Source organism: Dromiciops gliroides, chromosome 4, assembly GCF_019393635.1.
Source record: "Dromiciops gliroides isolate mDroGli1 chromosome 4, mDroGli1.pri, whole genome shotgun sequence".
NCBI classification, from domain to species: domain Eukaryota; kingdom Metazoa; phylum Chordata; class Mammalia; order Microbiotheria; family Microbiotheriidae; genus Dromiciops; species Dromiciops gliroides.
The window spans coordinates 233,069,576-233,089,424 of NC_057864.1; the positions used below are offsets into that span (position 1 = coordinate 233,069,576).

General features: G+C 47.7%; 1 protein-coding gene across 10 annotated transcripts; it reads left to right on the forward strand.

Annotated features, from left to right (window-relative positions):
- The first annotated feature begins 225 nt into the window (after nucleotides 1-225).
- Nucleotides 226-19,784, forward strand: CAMTA2 (calmodulin binding transcription activator 2). Of its 10 annotated transcripts, none has more exons than XM_044003934.1 (23): nucleotides 226-322; nucleotides 2,211-2,308; nucleotides 2,477-2,580; nucleotides 4,850-4,917; nucleotides 5,007-5,142; nucleotides 5,683-5,754; nucleotides 6,054-6,207; nucleotides 6,560-6,694; nucleotides 7,239-8,131; nucleotides 8,558-8,684; nucleotides 9,880-10,014; nucleotides 12,551-12,666; nucleotides 13,337-13,521; nucleotides 13,931-14,009; nucleotides 14,245-14,467; nucleotides 14,795-15,117; nucleotides 16,299-16,492; nucleotides 16,786-16,972; nucleotides 17,810-17,881; nucleotides 17,972-17,992; nucleotides 18,269-18,465; nucleotides 18,733-18,807; nucleotides 18,943-19,784. In XM_044003934.1, the coding sequence occupies exons 2-23, from the start codon at nucleotides 2,278-2,280 to the stop codon at nucleotides 19,004-19,006; spliced, it is 3,591 nt and encodes a 1,196-aa protein (XP_043859869.1). In that variant the 5' UTR covers nucleotides 226-322; nucleotides 2,211-2,277; the 3' UTR covers nucleotides 19,007-19,784. The 10 variants fall into 10 exon arrangements, with proteins under 10 accessions (XP_043859869.1, XP_043859870.1, XP_043859876.1 ...); XM_044003935.1 differs by having other exon boundaries at nucleotides 16,789-16,972; XM_044003941.1 differs by having other exon boundaries at nucleotides 14,795-14,988.
- The last annotated feature ends 65 nt before the right edge of the window (nucleotides 19,785-19,849 follow it).

A 19,849-nucleotide genomic window follows, 5' to 3' on the forward strand; every position in this document is an offset into this window, starting at 1 on the left:
GTGTTTGGAGAAGAGTCCAAGAAGAAGCTCTCTTTCGCTATCTCCATCCACATAGTTTCTCATGGACTTAAGGGTTCAGACCCCTGACCTGGATGAACTCTCCTCGTCCCCTTCCCCTAGGCTCCTCAATCCAGTCCCAACTCAAGCAGGAACACGTGCAGCCCAACCCTAAAGTGAAAGGTCTAGGCAAGAGCGCCGCCCTTTAAAGGAGGTTCCCCACCCCCGTGCGCGGTGACGTCAGACGCTGCTGTCACAGCCGGCGTTGGGGGGGGTTTGGTGTGGGGGAGAATGGCCGCCGCCACCGCCAGCGGGACCCCGGGAGGTAAGAGCCTTGGCCTCTTGCCGGCCTCCCCACTCCGCGCCAGGGGGCGCAGGTCCGCCCGTGCCGGACCCCGCGGCTGAGCTCCGCGGCACCCCACCTCTAGCCCCTTGCACTCCCTTCCTTCTCCTCCTCTTCCTCCGCCCCCTCCCCCGCAGTAGGGGGCGCCGCTCTGCACAGCCCGCAGCGGCTCCCTCTCCCCACCCCCTGGCGTCTCCGCTGGGGTACCTGCGGCCCCGAAACTTCTGCCCCAGGGGCACCCTTCCCCCGCCCGGCAACACCTGGGCGCCCCTGGAGGCGGTGCGAACCTCCGTGACCCCGAGCTTTGGCCCCATCTCTGCAAGGATCCGCACCAGCCTTCACCTGGCGGGCACCTTGCGTGGGTGCCCCATGATGACACCCCACGCCTATGAGAGCCCCCGGCATACACACACACACACACACACACACACACATTCACTCACTCAGTCACATTCTCTGCCATCACCGCGGCTTGTCATCCCCCTCCAGCCCTATGCAGCTTGGGGATCACTGCCCCATCCCCCTTCCCTCAGATACCCCAGCTCAGCTCCATGCTGAGATGCCATCCCTGGCCACCTCCCATCTGTTCTCAGGAAAGGGAGGGCAGTTCTGGGGTGGAGGCAGTCTGGTGGATGTGGGATAGGCAAAAGGACCTGAAAGGATGATGATGGGAAGCAGAGAAGAAGAGGAGAGGGGAGGATATATTCTTAATTTCCATATGGGGTGGGGAAAAAATGTTAGGGTGTGTGTGAGAGAGCAGCTCTTGGGGTCTGGGGCCCCAGCATCTCACCTGGACCTCAGCCACAGTTGGAAAGAAAGGGAGGTGGCTAGAATAAGCCTTCAGTGAGGTACTGCCCTTAGAACTGCAAAAGGGAGAAGAACAGTGTCAGGGAGCATCCCAGGGTCTGGACCCACCTTCAGCTTCTCCCAGCTCTCCCCTTCCCTAGTCCCTGTTCTTTTCAGAGACCCAAATATTCAGCCCCCCCCCCCCAGCCTGTTCTTTGGGGCATTTGCTGCCTCACAGCCTTAGGCCCCAGTTTTCTACTCTCAGTTTTCTCAGTCTTCTGAAAGACTCAGTTCTGGCTTATTCCTCCACTTCCCTCACCTCTCATTCTTAGTTGCCATACTGTAGACCTTTGGGCAGCTAGGTGGTGCAGGGGAGAGAGCACCTGCCCTGAAGTTGGGAGGAGCTGAGTTCAAATGTGACTTCAGACACTTACTAGTTGTGTGACTCTGGGCAAGTCACTTAACCCCAATTGCCTTAAACATCTGGGACCATCATCAGTTATCCTGATGTATATTGTGCCACTGGACCCAGATAGCTCTGGAGGAAAGAGTGAGGCTGCTGACTTTGCATAGTACTCCCTCACTTAAACCCAATTCACTGCAAGTCATGACATCACTTCTGTGTCCTGGTCCTCTTGGAGAACAAAAGACAAACAGCAGAAATCGTAGACTTTTCCAGTGCAGTGGAAAGAGGGCTGGATTTGAATTCAGAGGACCTAGGTTTGAAATCCACGATGCCACCAACTAACCAAGCCTCTCCAGGCCTCAGTAAACTCATCCAGAAAATGAGGGAGTTGGACTACATGACCTCTGAGGTCCTTTCCAGCTCTAAATGGGTTTCTCTGACTTTGTTCCCTTGACCTCATCGTCCAAATTATCCCTCTTCTGATACATCTTGGTTCCCCATCTTTCTGTTTCTCCAAGCTCCCTCTATCCTCCCTCCCTGACAAGCTATTCTTCAGATCTCTCCACCTCAACCCTTCCCCCTCAGGAATCATAGCTTCCCCAAGGGCTATGTTCTTTTCTTAAGAGGAGGTGGGAGATGGGGACATGCTAAGTATGAGCCTGCCTTATCTTCTTCCAGGACATATATCCCCTCCCCCTGGCCCATCAGGCAGAGGGTGACCTTGCCATTTGGAGCTACCTTCATCATGAATAACAAGGACACCACTGAGGTTGCTGGTGAGTTCTGCACTGCTACCCCTTTGTCCCTTCTCCCCCCTCTCCCTACACCCCAATACGCTGGGTTTCAAAATGTTAGGATTGAAAAGAACCTTGTCAATCCTCTACACTCATTTTCCTCATTCTCTACTAAGAGTATGCTTACCCCTGGTTTCCACTTCTTCTCAGGGAACAACCATCACCTGAAGATCTTTCTCCCCAAGAAGTTACTGGAGTGTCTTCCCAGATGCCCACTGCTGCCTCCTGAGCGGCTACGATGGAACACAAATGAGGTTCCCTAGGGATGCTAAATAGACAAGGGTGGGAGGAAAGGCTTTTTGTCCTTGATCTAGAAGGTCCTGGCAAGCAGAAAGATGGGAGGAGTTCTGTTTTGATTTTGGCTGTGTCTCAGTGTCCATATAGCAATCAACATTTAAGGGATTGAGCACCTACCACATTCAGGGCACTATATCAAACATAGTCCTTAAGCTTCTTCAAGAAGCTTACAGTTAGTTGAGGAAACAAGATTTAGTAGTCAGGGAGGGAGGATAGAGGGAGCTTGGAGAAACAGAAAGATATGGAATGGGGAACCCAGATCTATCAGAAGAGGGATAACTTGGAGGATAAGGTCAAGGGAACAAAGTCAGAGAAACCAATTTAGAGCTAGAAAGGACCTCAGAGATCATCTAGTCCAACTCCCTTATTACTAAATGGTAAGTTCTTTGAGGGCAGGAACACTGAACTTTTTTTTTCTTTTTTGGTGAGGCAGTTGGGGTTAAGTGACTTGCCCAGGGTCACACAGCTAGTAAGTGTTATGTGTCTGAGGTCAAATTTGAACTCAGGTCCCCCTGAATCCAAGGCCGGTGCTCTATCCACTGCGCCACCTAGGTGCCCCTGAACTTTTAATTTAGTACTTTGAAGGTAGGAGAACTCAATGACTCTCTATTGGTTCGATGGACTGATTTGGTATAAACATCTATCCATATTATTATTGTTAGCTATGCATAGGTGATCAGCACCAAATAATAATACAGATAGTAGGTGCTATAGGATGTCATAGGATGGAGAGATGGTTGTAATCTGGGCTAGTGAGAGAGAGAGGGCAGCATGGTGTAATTAAAAGAACACTATTTGTAGACAGAGGCTCTGAGTTTATGAGCCTCAGTTTCTTCATTTGTAAAATGATGGTAGTGGATAGATGGACCTCTAAAGTCTCTTCTTGTTTCTGTATCCTCTAAGGCTTAATAGAATATAAACTTCTGAGGGTATGCTACATTTTTTTTTCTTCATAGTCCATGTGCCCTCTATTGAAGTCAGCACATAATTCACTTTTTTAAAAATTCCACTATTAAACTTTGTTGTATCTAGTAATATAAGTATGCAGGATGAAGTTACTCAAAAATTCACTGTAATTTAAACTTTGTGAAAATGAAATGGAGAAAGTGTGAGCCTGAAGTTGGGCAGGATTTACATAGGTTAGGGTTTGGGGTTTTTTTTTTTTCCCCCAGTAATGGGCTATGTTATCAGAAAGCCATATATATATATGGTAATCACATTTTTTAAACATTATAGTTATTAGGTGATCTAAGTTAAAATTATGATTCCTGGAAGTAATGAATTACATAGCTGTAGTGGCAGGCTGGTGATGTATCCTAGCTATAGGGCAAGACTTTGTTTTGCTAATCTTAACTGTATTTGGCTTAAGGACTTCATGTTGGATACCCAGAAGATGGGTGGAAATCCAGGAAACATCCAAAGGGGGGATCATCATGAGCTGATATGGAAACTAGACTATTTTATGTTTGTTGGGGGGTGGGGAGCACTGTAGCTAGGCTGAAGGGTTGATCATGTAGAGAAACAAGGGCAGATCAGATTGGAGAGGAATATAGGGAATATAGTATGTGTATGTACGTGGGGAGGTGGGGAGGCAGGAATTCTTGAATGCAAGGCTAAGGAATTTGGACTTTACCCTGTAGCAGTGAGAAGCTATTTAAATGTATTTGAACAGATGGAATAACAAAGGCATGGCATGAGAATGATGTTTTTCATGAAGATTATTAGACTGTTGATGGGGAGATCAGTTAGGAGTGCAATAGTCCCAAGTTTGAGATAATAAATACCTGAACTAGGGTGGAGGCAGTGGGAATGGAAAATAGTTGGACTGGGGTAAAAGAAAAAGATGGGATTTTTTATTTGTTTTTTGGTTCTACTTATGAGTCAGGGAGAATAACAAGCCTTTGGAAAATCTCACTTAGCCTTGATGTGAAAAGCTTCAGGGGCAGAGAAAGAGGGTCATAGTTTCTTTGCATCAAGTCAGAGAAAATGGAACCTCTGAGCTTCCTGATGGCAGTTGTAAGGGATAATAATCAGGACTTAAGAGGGCTGTTCCCAGGGATATCCTTCCAGCATCCAGAACCTGGCAGTGGGTAGGCCTTTTGAGTTTTGATATGCCAGGGAGAAGAGTAAGGGTAGGAACTTGGAGAGAAAAACTAATAAAATAAGGGATTGGGGAGAGAATGAGGAGGGGGAAGAGAACAGAATGAGTATGTTTTTCCCTCATAGGAGATTGCCTCATACTTAATAACCTTTGAGAAGCATGATGAGTGGCTGTCCTGCTCCCCTAAGACCAGGTAAGTCGAGCTGGAGGAGGGTGTTAAGGCTAAGGATACAGGATCTCAGAGCCTGCTTTACATGGTTACCTTCCTCTTTGCTTCCCCAGGCCTCAGAATGGGTCCATCATCCTCTATAATCGCAAGAAGGTAAAGTATCGGAAGGATGGCTACTGCTGGAAGAAGCGGAAGGATGGAAAGACCACTCGAGAGGACCACATGAAACTGAAGGTGCAGGGCATGGAGGTAGGACAAGGTCCTTAGACATTGGTGTCTGATTCCTCTGTCCTGAGGTTTTAATCATTCATGACCTGGCTCATTTCCTAGAATCTAAGTGTTAGTATAGCCACCCCTCCCAGCCACAATCGTAGGTCAACCATCTCACCTCTCGGGCAGTAGAATGGTTCCCCATTTCCTTCATTAACCCTGTTGGCTGGCGCCTAGCTTTGTTTCTCATAGGGACTCATTTGTCCAGTCTCCTAGCTTCTCTGATGCTTTCTTTAGAAATAACTCCTATACAGGCTAAGTCTCAACTTTAGCTTTTGTCACCCCTCCTATTCTCAGTATCCCAATCCCTATCTTATGGATGTTCCTAGAAGGTTCCACTTTGAAAGTCCCGAATATCTCACTCCCTTCTTCTCATCCCCTTGACTCTGTGTTATTTGGATTTAGGGGGACACCTAGGTTCATGGTGGGGGGGGGGACTCATAGGGAAAATGAGTTATTTGAAAGGGACTAAAGAGAAGAGGTGGGAAGCAGCCTTCCCCTCCAACTATTTCTTGGCAGTGTCTCTATGGCTGCTATGTTCACTCCTCCATTGTTCCCACATTCCATCGTCGCTGTTACTGGCTGCTACAGGTATTGAGGGGATTGGGGAGTCAGATTCTTGGGAATTAGGAGGGAGTGAAGATAGAAAAGATTGGGCTCTGAGAGAGGAAAGAAGTTGAGTTAAAGGAAAGAGGGTTATGGACTAAGAAGGTCAAACACCTGGGCATTTGGGAGGAATGGGAGTTTATGAGGGAGGTATACCAGCTGTTGAGGTTTGCTGGGGGAGGTGGAGGAGAACAGAATTCTGGAAAGGGAACTAAGTACTATGGGGCGGAACATCTAGGTTCCAGTGTCCACTGGCACCCTGTGTCTACCATTGCTGCCCTCAGAACCCTGACATCGTCCTTGTGCACTACCTGAATGTCCCTGCCTTGGAAGATTGTGGGAAGGGCTGTGGCCCCATCCTTTGTTCCATCAGCAGCGATCGAAGGGAATGGCTCAAGTGGTCCAGGGAGGAGCTGGTGGGGCAACTAAAGCCCATGTGTAAGAACCCCAGAATAAAAGTGGGTCTCAGGGTGCCCTCACAGAAGCCAAGACCACTTCTAGGTGCCCCTGGAGTGACCAGCTCTCCCTAGTTAATGAGGAGGTTTGATCCCTGGTGCTGTTGGGAGCTGAAGTGTTGGTAGATTCTCATAATGCAGAAGTGGTGGGAGTAAGGGAAAGATACGGACTACATATCCCAGGAATGCTTGGAACAGCTACCTTTTTCCATGCTACTAGTCCCATGGCATCATGGGAGTTGTAGTCCAGTAAGGGAGAGAGGGACAGCAAGGGGAACTTAGGGGCTGGATTTTCCTAGGTTCACACAGCAGGCCCTCCCTCCTCCCCTTTTCAGTTCATGGCATCAAGTGGAGCTGTGGGAATGGGGCAGGTGAGTTCTCAGTGGAACAGCTGGTGCAGCAGATTCTGGATACCCACCAGGCCAAGCCCCTACCCCGTACCCATGCCTGCCTCTGCAGTGGAGGGCTCGGTTAGTGATGGGACCCAAGGGCTCCCTCTGATTCTGAATTCTACTCCCCACTGGGGACAAAAACACCCTTTATGTTTGTTTGCATGCTAATTTACATATGTTTTGCACCCTGTTTCCTAACAGTCCAGTGGGATTGAGGACTTCCTTCTCTAAGCCCCACCTTTTCTATTGGGAAATGTCTACCCAGGCTTTGGGCCAATTTCTCAGCTATCATTTATCTTTGTGGCCCCGCCTCCCCCATCAGTCTCTGTGCATTATTCATGCATAAGCTTCAGCTCACTGCCTTTCTCTTTCTCTCAACCAGTCTGTTTCTTATCCCCTAGCAACCCTGCAACTCCCCTGTGCTCTTTCCCCCCCCCCCCCCCCCCCAGTGCCTGTCCAGCCAGAATTTGTGGTGTCTCTGCTGCCCCCCAATGGCCACAGTCATTATTACACATCTATCTCTATGGGGTCCCAATGGATAGAAAATCTCCACAGAAGAGAAATTGAAAAGTTGTCTTACTCTACTCCTTTTCTTTCTTTCCTATCCCATTCTTCACTATAGGTTCCACAGGGAGCCTACCCCACAAATGCAGCAATACCAAGCACCGAATCATCTCCCCTAAAATTGAGCCTCGGACCTTGGCCATACCCCCAGTCCCACCTCCAAGACCCCCTGAACCCCTTCCACAGGCTATCCTACCCCATACTGAACCCCCTGAGCTTCCCAAGGTTGATACCTCACCCTCTTCCTCCTCTTCCTCCTCTTCTGGCTTTGTGGAACCCCCTGAGATAAGCCCCAGACCTACAGTAACTCCAGGAGTGCTGTCCCGAGGGGGACCTACTCTCCTCCTGCTGACAGGTTTGGAGCACCTCACTGGGGGTTTAACTCCCAGCAGGCATTTGGCTCCTCAGCCTGAGTTTGGGCCCTCACTGGGCCTGGCCCTGGTCATAGGCCCTCAGCCTCCTGTCCCACCCTGCCCTCCCAGTCCTGCCTTTGATCCTGATCGATTTTTCAACAATCCCAGTCAAGGCCAGACTTATGGAGGTGGGCTGGGGGTGAGTCCCAATTTCCCTGAGGCAGAGGCAGCCAGAACACCTTGCCCAGCCCTGGAACCTGCTGCTGCTCTGGAGCCTGCGGCATCAGATCAAGGGACTACTCTTAAGCCTGGAGAAGGAAGAGAAGGGAACCGATTCTTTATCCGAGATGATGCAGGTGGGGAGGGAACGAGGCCTGCTACAGTCTCCTCATCCCCACCCGTGGAACCATCGGCCCGGCCTGGAAGAGGCGAAGGGCTGTTTGGAGGACCAGGGGGGACCAGTGAACTAGAGACTTTCAGCTTGTCTTCCTTCCCAGACCTCATGGGGGATCTGATCAGTGAGGAGGCTCCAGGGGCTCCTGGCCCTCCAGCCCTTAGCATTATCACTGACTTCTCTCCTGAGTGGTCCTATCCAGAGGTGAATATCATATTCATTCATCATTCCTCCTCATTAATTGCTGTCCCATTCCTACCCTGAGCCTAGCCCCTAGAGCACCTAAATCTAAGTTTCCACAGTAACCATAGCCCTATTTCCCCTGTAGCCTATGATCTAGATTTCTTAACTTCCCTCAAATTTTTATGGCATGTGACCTATCTTGTTTTCCATGCTCTTTCTCCCCTAATTATCTTTACATATGTGTGTATATGTGTGTATGTATGTACATACACATATATATATATACATATATATATATGTATATATATATAGGGTATCTCAAAATTTTGGTGCAGTTGTGAAGTTAGAGGGATTAAAACTGCACTAAGACTTTTGGGACATCCTGTATATTATCCAGAGGGTACCCCCATTCTCTGTGTTTGGATGGGAATATTTGTTTGTTTACAGGGTGGGGTCAAGGTATTGATCACAGGTCCATGGACAGAGGTCTCAGAGCGTTATTCTTGTGTCTTCGACCACATCCTTGTGCCAGCCTCACTTGTCCAGTCTGGTGTCCTGCGCTGCTACTGTCCTGGTATGGAGGAATGGGAAGCACTGATCAGACAGGTTAGGTTGGGACAGTCTCTAGAAGTCTTTTCAGGAGCTTCACCATTAGAGATTGCAGGCTGGAGACTTAACATGGGGAGACCCAGAAGGTCATCAAGGCTATGCCTGAAATTAGTCTCTGTCCTTTTTTCCAAAGTAGCCAGGACTAAGGAGGCAACATGGGGCAATGGAAGGAATTCTGGACTTGGAGTTAGGAAACTTGGCTTCTAGTTTCAGCTCTTGGTGTGCCTTCACCAAGTCATTTAACTTATTTGAACTATTTTGTGTTGTTTGGCCTCTAAAACTGTCCCTAGCTTTGTACATATATAGAGTTAAGGGGTCTAACAACTTTAATCCAAGGTAGAAAAAGAGAAAAGGTTTAGGGCTCTCAGAGAGAAAGGAATAATGGAAAAGTCTCAAAAAACGTGGCTTCTTGTCCTAGTGCTACCACTTACTAGTTATATGATCCTATATAGGCAAGTGATTTCCTCTTATGTGAAATACAAATTATTCTTGCCACTACTGATCTCACTATATAGATGTGAGCCACTATTATTATCATTGACTTAAATCCCAGGATGCTAAAATGAACCCTGGCCAAGAGACATCTCTGTCTTATCCTAGCATATCCATCAACACAGAAAAACCCCAAAGGTTTTATCCCTGACGAACAGAAAGATGTCTCCAAAACAGTCCAGGAACCATAATATGTTTTATGTGGATGTTCCACTCCTGCCAGTACCACCACCTTGTGAGCTGGGAGGCTTGTGGATGAAAACAGTGTCTCTTAGCTTCCAGTCTAGGAGATCAGGATCTTAAGTTTTACACTCAAAGGGCTGTAAGAATGACCAAGTCATAAGCCAAACTAGACCCCCATTCCTTTGAAACTCCTTCCACTTTTACTCAATAGAGAAGTTGGATGACAGTAGAGGGAGAGAACAATGGGGACTCTTTACCAGTCAAGGTATATCAGAGCATTCCTGGCCATACTTGGAGTCACCATTGCCAAGGAGCACGTTTCTCCTAACATTCATTTTTGCTGGGGCTTCTGGGAGACGAGGCAAGGGGAAGAGTATAGGTAGAATAAGGCCTCAAGCCTTTGATCCAGGTTTCTGGGTTGCTGGTAGGGGTTATCTCAATAAAAGAAACTGACATTCTTCTCCCTCCCCCTTTCACTTCCCTAGCTCATGAGGCAGGGTTGGTATCTCTTCAGGTGGCAGGAGAAGAGGGCCCACTTTCTGCCTCTGTGCTCTTTGAGTACCGTGCCCGTCGTTTTTTAGCTCTTCCTAGCACCCAGCTCGACTGGCTGTCTTTAGATGGTGAGTACCTAACCCACTCTGGACCCATATATCCACTCCTGTAACCCCAGCACTTCACTTCTCTCTCCTTATCCTTGGTTCCCTTTTCAGGAATTTGGCTGAGTAGGGGGGCAGCTAGGTGGCACAGTGGATAAAGCACCAGCCCTTGGATTCAGGAGGACCTGAGTTCAAATCTAGCCTCAGACACTTGACACTTACTAGCTGTGTGACCCTGGGCAAGTCACTTAACCCTCATTGCCCTGCAAAAGAAGGAAGGAAGGAAGAAGGAAAGAAAGAAAAAAATACCTTAATTTGTTAAATAAAATGATGTTCACTGCCCAGGAATTTGATTGGGTATCTAGTCTGCCAATCAATAAGCACCTGCTATATGTTAAGACACTGTACTAAGCACTGGGATTACAAAGAAATGCAGAAGAGAGTCCCTGCCTTTGTCAAGAAGCTCACAATCTAATGGGGGAAACAGCATGCAAACAACTATATACAAAAAAGCTGTGTATAGAATAAATAGGAAGTTAATTAACAATTAATTAATTAATAATTATCAGAGGGGAGATACTAGAATTTAGGGGGATTGGGAAAGGCTTCCTGTAGAAGATAGGATTTTAATTGGAACTTAAAGGAAGCCAGGAGGAGGAAATGAAGAGAGAAAAGACTTCTGGCATGAGAGACAGTGAAAATGCCCAGAGCTGAGAGATGGAGTGTCTCGTTCCAGGAACAGGAAAGAGGCCCGTGTTGCTGGATTGAAGAGTACAGAGAGAGGAATATATATATATATATATATATATATATATATATATATATATATATATAGGATTGCCTGCTGTCTGGGAGAGGGGGGGAGGGAGAAAAATTTGAAATTGGAAATCTTATGTAAACAAATGCTGAAAGCTATCTTTACATGTAACTGGAAAAAAATAAAATACTTTTATTTTTTTTAAAAAAAGAGTACATAGAGGGGAGTAAGGGGTAAAAAGGCTGGAAAGGTGGGGCAGATAGCTTGTTTATGAAGGGCTTTGAACGCCAGACAGAGGATTTTATATTTGATCCTGGAGGTGATAGGGAACCACTGGAGTTTATTAGGGTTTGGCTTGGGTTTGTTTGGGTTTTTTATGGTGGGGGGAAGGTTAGGGGAATGTCAGATCTGCGCTTAAGAAAATCACTTGAGCAGAGCCCTGTCCAGGGCATAGTTATAGTTTTTTCTTGATCTATAACTGGGTTCTTCTCCACCTCTTCTTTCCCAGATTTCTTGGACTCCATCTCTAAGCCCTGGGATTTTTTTCTGTTTCCCTCTCTGGGTTTTGGCTATGCCTGTCTGCAGAATTTTCTTCCTTCTGATACTTGGGCTATCTGTATTTCCTCATAGTTTTTCAGAGTTCCTCTGTCATTCTTTGTCTTGGTGGTTTTTCCCATCTCTTTTTCCCTCTTCAACCCCTCTTGTAGGAAAAAGAAGCTATAATGTAGTCAAGTGAACATGAGTGGGCCTGAAATTTGGAGATGTGGCTTCAAGTCCCAGATCATGCACTTAACAGTTGCGTGACCTTGGGCCTCTTTTCTTCTTTGTAAAATGGAAATACTAACGTTATATATCTAATGACATTATTGTGAAGAAAATTGTTTATGGACTATTAATGTGCTTTTAACAACTCAACATCATTGTGCCTCATTCTGACAGTTTTCTTCTGGTGAAATTCTCAGTGTTATACATCTTGGGAATTTCTATATCCAAAGCACTGGCTTTGGAATCAAGGTTCAAGTTCTACCTCTGACACCTGTGTGACTTTGGGCAAGTCACTTAGTTTCCTTATCTATAAAATGATAAAATTGGACTAGGTGGCCTCTGATGCTGCTTTTAAGGTCTAGATTGTATGAACCTGAGAGCCGGTCTTATTGCCTCCTTCATGTTTTTTTTTTCTCTTCATTTTCTTCTGTTTTTCCCTTCTGTCATTATATCTTCAAATCTGACTAGAGCTTTGTTTTCTGCCCTTTCTTTGTGGTACTGGTTTCTGTCCATCTTACCCCCTTGTCACCATCAGTGCTTCCATCCTCCTTCACCTATCCCTTCCCTGCCATGTCAAGTACGACCATATTCAGCCTTCCCCTTCCATATCCCCACAAGAGAAGGGTGGTTTTAAATGACTGTCCATGGCCTCTTGTGTGAAGCAGTAACTGAAGAGGAGAGATCCTGCAGTTGCCAAACCTCACAGTGAGGGCAGAGGTAGTACTGGGGGCAAGGAGAACCCCAGAGAGATGAGGCATAAAGGGTGAACTGTTTTGAACAAAGTAGGAGAGATTTCCAAAACCCAACCCTTTGCTATTCTCTCTGTATTATCATGCAAACTGATTTGGGATCTAGATGTTTAAGTTGTATTCTGGGTCCTGGCATACATTCTGGGTCCATGGTTCAGGTCTGAGGGAAGTATCTTTCCTTCTTGAGTATCCTTTTTCTCCCAGATCTTGGGATATTTCTTGTTTCTGGTACTTGGAAGGTTGTTCACATCCTTTTCCAACTCAATCTCTCATCCTTTTCCCCTATAAGACAACCAGTTCCGGATGTCCATACTGGAGCGCCTAGAGCAGATGGAAAAGCGGATGGCAGAAATGGCAGCAGCTGGACAGGCTCCTCCCCCAGGTCCTGACCCTCACCCAGTACAGGTATTTGGAGAGAGGGAAGGTGGAAGATCTGTTGCACCTTCCCTAAGCACACAGCTGTGGTGTTTGACCTGTGTTACTTTCCTTCCTTTTTCTGATTCCTCTAACCCCTTTAGCCTGGTGCCCCTCTCCTCTTCCTCGTATACCATTTCTCCCAACACTACCTATTCCTTTCCCCAAGGGTAGCTATTTGGGGTGCCATCTTGGCATGCCTACTCCTCAAACTATTTTTGGTCTAGAAAGGGGGAGAAACTGGGGAAGGCAATGGGGGGAATCTTCAAAGATCTGGGGGTTCTAATCTATACCAGTGAACTGCTAGCTGTGTGCTACTGTTTTAGGGACAATGACACCTAAATGCTTGGCCACAATGGTCTAGAAAGAACTAAGAGACAGGAGGCCCAGTTTCCAGAGGGAAGTGGAGACTGAGGATAACACTGGAAAATGGAAGTAGAAGAATATCTGGGTCTCAGTAGGTGAATGAGACTAGATGCTTAGCTTAGGGCTGTTTGAGGATTGTGGGAGAGGATATTTGGGTGTCTGAGGCAGGAGGCAGGGTTAGTGAGCACTGAGATAGATAGTTGTCAGCTGGAAGACCAGACACCTGGGCCCCTAAAGTCAGCAGAAGCCAAGAGACCAAAATGTAGGCCCTTGGATGAGGGTGTGTGTATTACAGGGAGGTGTCCCGGGGCCTGGGTTTGAGGCCCGTGTGGTGGTCCTAGTAGAACGTATGATCCCTCGTTATGGCTGGCGGGGCCCTGATCACCTGGTTCACGGGGGACCCTTCCGGGGTATGAGTCTCCTTCACCTGGCAGCAGCCCAGGGCTATGCCCGTCTCATTGAGACCCTGAGCCAGTGGAGGTGAGTACAGGTTGGGAAGGGAAAGGGTTGGGAGTGGGTTGGAAGGTGGAGAGCCAGAATAGTAGTTCCAGGGTCAGAGAGAGTCAATGAAGTGGGGGGCAGGGTTATTATAGGTAAGCAGGATGGGATTGAGGAGAGGTTAGAAATTGGGAGACAAGACAATGTAGATGCCCTTAGTCCTTGTCTCCTAGGCTTGAGTACTCCGTAACCTAGTAATCTCTTTTAAGGTTTCTTGACCCCACCCACACCCTAACCCCTTTGCCCAATAACTTGCCCTTCTAGATGTCTTGACCTCTGGTCCCTCATCTCCTTGATGTCTGCCCCTCTTAGTCCAACCTCAACCTGCACCTACTCTCTTGTGCTCTGATTAGCTTCCCTTATCTCTGTCCTTCTCTTGCCACCCCTCCAGGACTATGGAGGCAGAAAGCCTGGACCTGGAGCAAGAGGTGGATCCACTTAATGTGGATCATTTCTCCTGTACTCCTTTGGTAAGGAGACCAGATTCTTGGTCCCTCAGTGGCTACTGAAACTGGGGTAGGTGACTGGGAAGAGGGGAAATAGTGCGGTTCTGGAGTTCATAAGGCCCAAGTCCTTTGAGGGGAACAGGGATAGGAGGATATGGAGACAAAGTCATGGATTTAGGTGAGTTCCTAGGGGAAGGATAAAGGAATTTTGTCTGTCTGGTCCTTATCTATTCTTCCATCCCAACCCTCCCTTCCCTAGATGTGGGCCTGTGCCCTAGGGCACCTAGAAGCTGCTGTGCTCCTTTTCCGATGGAACCGCCGGGCACTGAATATCCCTGATTCTCTCGGTCGACTACCCCTAGCTGTGGCACGTTCCCGGGGGCATGTACAACTTGCCCGATGCCTAGAAGACCTACAGAGACAGGAGGCTTCAGTTGAGCCCCTGCCTGCCCCTTCACCACCCTCTGCCAGCCCTGACACTGGTGAGGATGTTGCCAGGGAACAGGAGAGGAAAAAGTAGGAGGAATAAAGGAATGAAATTGAGAAATAAGAGAGGGGAGGGAAGCCTTGGGGCAGGAAGCAGCTTAGAGGAAGAAAGAGAAGGATGGGGGAAATAAATGCAGCCAGAAGGTTAGAAAGTGAAAGAAAGCAGGTAGGAGACACAAGTGGTGGCATAGACACTGGGAGTAGTAGGGTGTGGGCATGAGAAGAAGGAGTAAAAGATATAGGAGGGAACTTGAACAGCACCTGCCTAGATCATGAGTATTGTTTGAAGTGCTGAATCCTTCCCTTCCCTCCCACCCTTCTAGGTCTGAGCAGTGTTTCCTCACCTTCAGAGCTGTCAGATGGCACGTTCTCTGTCACTTCGGCCTACTCTAGTGCCCCAGACAGGAGTCCCTCACCTGATCCTCGACCTACTTCTGAGAGATCTACTGAGGTGACACAGCCAGGCCAGCCCCCTCATGGTCTCCCTGAGGCTCCCAACCTACCCATGGACTATAAGGCCAGTAACCCCAAGGGGCTTTCCTCACCCCACTCTGTTAGTGAGGACTCCACAGTAGAGGCTCCAGTTCAGGGTTATAGGGCCAGTTCAAAGGGAGCTGACTGCCATCAGGCTGTGGACATAATACAGGTATTTATCAAACTGGGTCTGGGGAGTGAGGATTTAGGGGTATGCATGAATGAGGGTAGAGGAGAGAGGGATAGACAAAGCAAGGTCATTTGGGAGGATCTATGAAGGGACCAACAGCTCCCTTTCTGGAATGGTTTGGGTCTGGAAGGCATGGGGGTGAACAAAATTGACCCTATGAGCCTTGCCTAGCAATAAGAAATAGTGCTAGGCTTACAATAAAAGCTTATAAACTCTCGAGAATGCAAGAATGGATTTTTCGCTTGTTTCATCATTGCTGACATTTAGCATTGTATGTATTGTACAATGTTCTAAGACACAGCCTTACCCTTGAGGTGCTTACATTCTAATTGGGGAGAGCACATACATTAAAAAATTAAATAAAGGAAGTTAAATAAAAAAGGATATGCTTAGTGTCAGATGTGCTATATTGATGATGAAAACACAGGAGAGAGCAATCACTGAGAGAAGCCTAAGAAAGGCCTCCTAAAGGGCATGTTAGAACCTGAACTGTACCTTTAAAGGAGGATTAGATTTAAGAGAAAAAAGATTTAAGACAGGAATAATAGTATGAGCAAAGGCAGCAATGAACATAGAGTAATGAATAGATTAATCTGGCTGGAGAGGAGGGTCTTTGTAGGGGATAAATAGGTAGGGGATTGGGAGGCAGTTTATAGACTCTTTAATGCTAGGCTAAGGAGGTTGAACTTCATTCTTAGAATGTGTTGTCTCTCTAGGAAGATCATAAATCCGTTAAGGGCAGAGAACTTTCACTTTTTGTCTTCCACTTAGTGCCTGTTGTTCAGTCTTGTCTGACTTTTCATGACCCGTGGACCATAGCATGTGGATGCTGTCCCTGGGGTTTCCTTGGCAAAGATACCAGACTAGTTTGCCATTTTCTTCTCCAGTGGCTTAAGACAAATAGAGATTAAGTTACTTGCCCAGGGTCACACAGCTAGTAAGCGTCTGAGGCTGAACTTGAACTCAGATCTTCCTGACTCCAGGCCCAACACTCTACCAAGCCACCTAGCACTGTGCTAGTATGATCAGAGAAATAAGGGACTTAGAAGGCCTAGTGGAGCCTCAGCCAATGACTGTGAAAGAGGGAAGATAGGATCACGGATCAGTCATTTATAAGGCAGAATGAGGAGCTGATAGGTGGGTCTTTCATCTCTTTCCACTAGGTGGACATGATCTCCCTGGCCAAACAGATTGTTGAGGCAACACCTGAACGGATTAAACAGGAAGACTTTGGAGGTGTCCCTGAAGTTGGAGGTCCTCAAGGACAGACTGGAGCCTTGGGGCTCAGTGAGACTATGTCCTGGCTTGCTAGTTATCTGGAGAATGTGGACCACCTCCCTAGCCTCACCCAGCACAGGTGACCACACTCAGGATTAGTCCTCTGGCCATGACCCCTAAAACTGAACAAGGAAGAAGCAGGGCCCCACCAGGCTGTGATCCAAGGACTTTGGGTAGAGCAGATGTAATCTCTGGTGTCCACTTTAGAAAAGGACCCAGTTAAGACCTTGTTCACAGTTCTAGACTCCTGAAAAGGAATAATAGCTCTTTAAACTCCATAATCAGGCAACATCCCTCTAGAGAAACCACTGAGGTGGGAAGGAAGAAGAGGTGGGCTGCAATCTGATACCCTTCTTCCTCTGCCCCCTGAAGCAGTGAGCTGCCCTTTGAGCGGGGTCGCCTGGCTGCTCCCCCTGCCCCATCTTGGGCAGAGTTCCTTGGGGCCTCAGCCAATGGGAAGATGGAAAGTGACTTTGCACTGCTGACACTGTCTGATCATGAACAACGGGAACTGTATGAAGCAGGCCGTATCATCCAGACTCCCTTCCGCAAGTACAAGGTTGGGGGGAAATGGGGGCAGTGGGACCAGAAGGGGTACACAGGTCACAGTGTTAGGATTGAAGACATAGGGAAGAAGCAGATAGCAGCACTTCCATCATTAATTATCCTGTGGGCTATAAAGAGTGCTAGGTGATATCTGACATGGCAGGGTGGGGTGGGGTGGGGTGGGGTGAAGTGAGATGAGGTGAGATATGGCTTCTGGGAGTGAATGACTAAGGTAACTGAATGAGTAAAAGGAAGAAATGGGTGCCAGAGAGAAAGAACAGAGTGTGGACCAGTTACTGAGTATATGGAGCAGGAATATATAAGGGAGGAGGGGCATTTCAAGTGTAGGCCCTGAGAGTCAGTTCTGTATTCACCACCAGCCTTAGTACTGTTCCCTTTAGGGAGATTCCATTATTCTAGAAGCTGGGATGATAAAGCTCCAGAAGATGGGAGATTTCTGATGGGCATAGTTTCTGCATAGGAAAAGATAATATTCAAGGAAAAGCCAGTGGAAGAGAACTCTTTGTGAACATTGTGAACTAGCATATTGGGGAGCATGTTAGGTCAGTAGGCTCATGCAACTCAGAGGGACTGGGCTTAGATGGGGTCTAGAGTCAGAAATGAGGAAGGTCATATTGGAGCTCAGGGTTGTTAGTTATGGTAGAATCATGAGGTTCCAGACATGGGTCATGCCAAGGAGTCAAGGATCACTGAAAGGACCACGGGACAGGTCCATGGAGATAAAATGTTGTGGGGAACCATGATCTTAGGGCTAAGATGACCCTTTCCCAGTGGGGAAATGTTAGGGACAGAGGGTCTTCAAGTTTCCCCTGCTCCACCCACCCCCAAGGGCCGTCGACTAAAGGAGCAGCAGGAGATGGCAGCGGCTGTGATCCAGCGCTGTTACCGAAAGTACAAGCAGGTAAGAGACTGCCCCACTTCCAAATACACATTGCTTCCTGAGCCCCTCTCTGACTTGGTTTGGCCCTAACCCTACTTCTCTTCCCACAAGCTAACGTGGATTGCACTTAAGGTAACTAAGGGAGTATCTGGGAGTCAGGAGCATGGATGTCAGGGGGAGGCTGAGTCTCTTCTCACAGAGAGGCCTGTAATCCATCTTGGCCTGTAGGTTCTCTGCCTTTTTAGAGACTCACCTAGGGTAAAGAACATAGTTAGGGAGTATTCATTTACTGCCTCAAATACTTAGTGCTTTTCAAACCATCCTTTAAATGAGTTGTCTCTCTCCCCTCATGTTGTTATCTCTCTTTTGGTCATGTTTGGTTTCCCTCTCCTGAATTCTGTCCTCCAGTTTGCACTCTATAAGAAGATGACCCAAGCAGCCATCCTGATCCAGAGCAAATTCCGAAGTTACTATGAACAGAAGCGATTTCAGCAGAGTCGACGGGCAGCTGTACTGATCCAACAGCACTACCGTTCTTACCGATGCCGACCCGGGTCTTGTCACCGGCCTCCTGGGCCTTCGGGACCTCTGCCTCCCCGTAGCAAGTATGTTCTCAAGCCCCTCGGTTATGATGGACCCCAGACTCCACAAAAAACTGCTTCCTTACAGTGTACACCCAACTTCCTTCTTTCTCCCACTGTAGTTATCAGCAACCTTGGCTTCATTATACCTAAAATTTCCCTACATTGGGCTGTCTATACTCTGTGTCTTGACCTTCTCTTTCCTATCCTGTTTTCTTAGGGAGGTGGGATTGAAGAGGAACCTGTACATTCTCCTTTATCTTGTTAGCTTCCCCTTCTTTCTCCTTCCAGAGGCTCCTTCCTTACCAAGAAGCAGGATCAGGCAGCTCGGAAAATCATGCGTTTCCTGAGACGCTGTCAACACAGGTACCCCGTCCTCCTCAACCACCTTATTTTCCCCATTAATGGCCAATTTCCTTTCTCTTTCCATTGATTCTCCCAATCATTTCCTTCTAAGACCCTGTCTCACTACTTGGCCTCTTCTTATCTCTTCCCCCATAGGATGAAGGAACTGAAACAGAGCCAGGAGCTAGAGGGTCTCTCTCAAACTGAACTGGCCACCTGACCACCCACCACCACCACCACCTTGAGGAGGGGTGGTCTTTAAAGGAATAAGATTCCTTGTTGAAATAGGAGACAGCTTTCCTCCAAGACTCCATGGAGCCTCTTCCCTCTGTAGGACTCCCCTCTTACCCTCTCTTAAGTGTTTGTTTTCCTCCTTCCTTCCAGTATTTCTGTCTCTTGCCTTCTCCTTCCCCTATTTTTGCTGGCCTTCGCCTCTAGTCTGATCTAGTCTGATCTTCACCTTAATCTTCAGCTGTGATCTGTCAAGCCCCTGCTTCTGCTCCTCCCACACCCATGAAGGGCTCCCTCCTTTGCCTGCCTGCCTTACATGTTTCTTTCAACAGTCAGCCTCTGAAAGTCTCTCCCGGTTTCCCATTTCCATATCTGCTTCTTCCCCGTCTCCCGTGTCACTCTCATCTCTGATCCCTGGAGAAGTCTTGGCATGATTCTTTGTCTCGGCGCCTGCCCTATCACTTCTGTATTCTGACTCGTTCTCTTTCTGCCTTCCCCCTTAATCTCCCTCCCCCTATTGATGGGGTAGAAAGGGAGAATGGGGGAGGTGTAAATAGCAACTATGCTTGTTGGGAGTGGGAGTAATTGTACGGAACTGTGAGGGTTGGGGGCGGTGCATGGGCCAATTGCTCCCCCACCCCGGGGTCAAAATGGGTGAGGGGGCTGTCTCCCCCTTATCTCCACCCAATTGCCCAGATGGTCACTGTTTCTAAGTGTGCATGGGCTTGGTTTGTACAACTTACCATTAAAACATCGCTGCAACCGTCCGACTCCTGCTTTTGTTTTGGGGGAGAAGGCAGGACCTGGCCTCTACCAACCAGTGCAAATCACT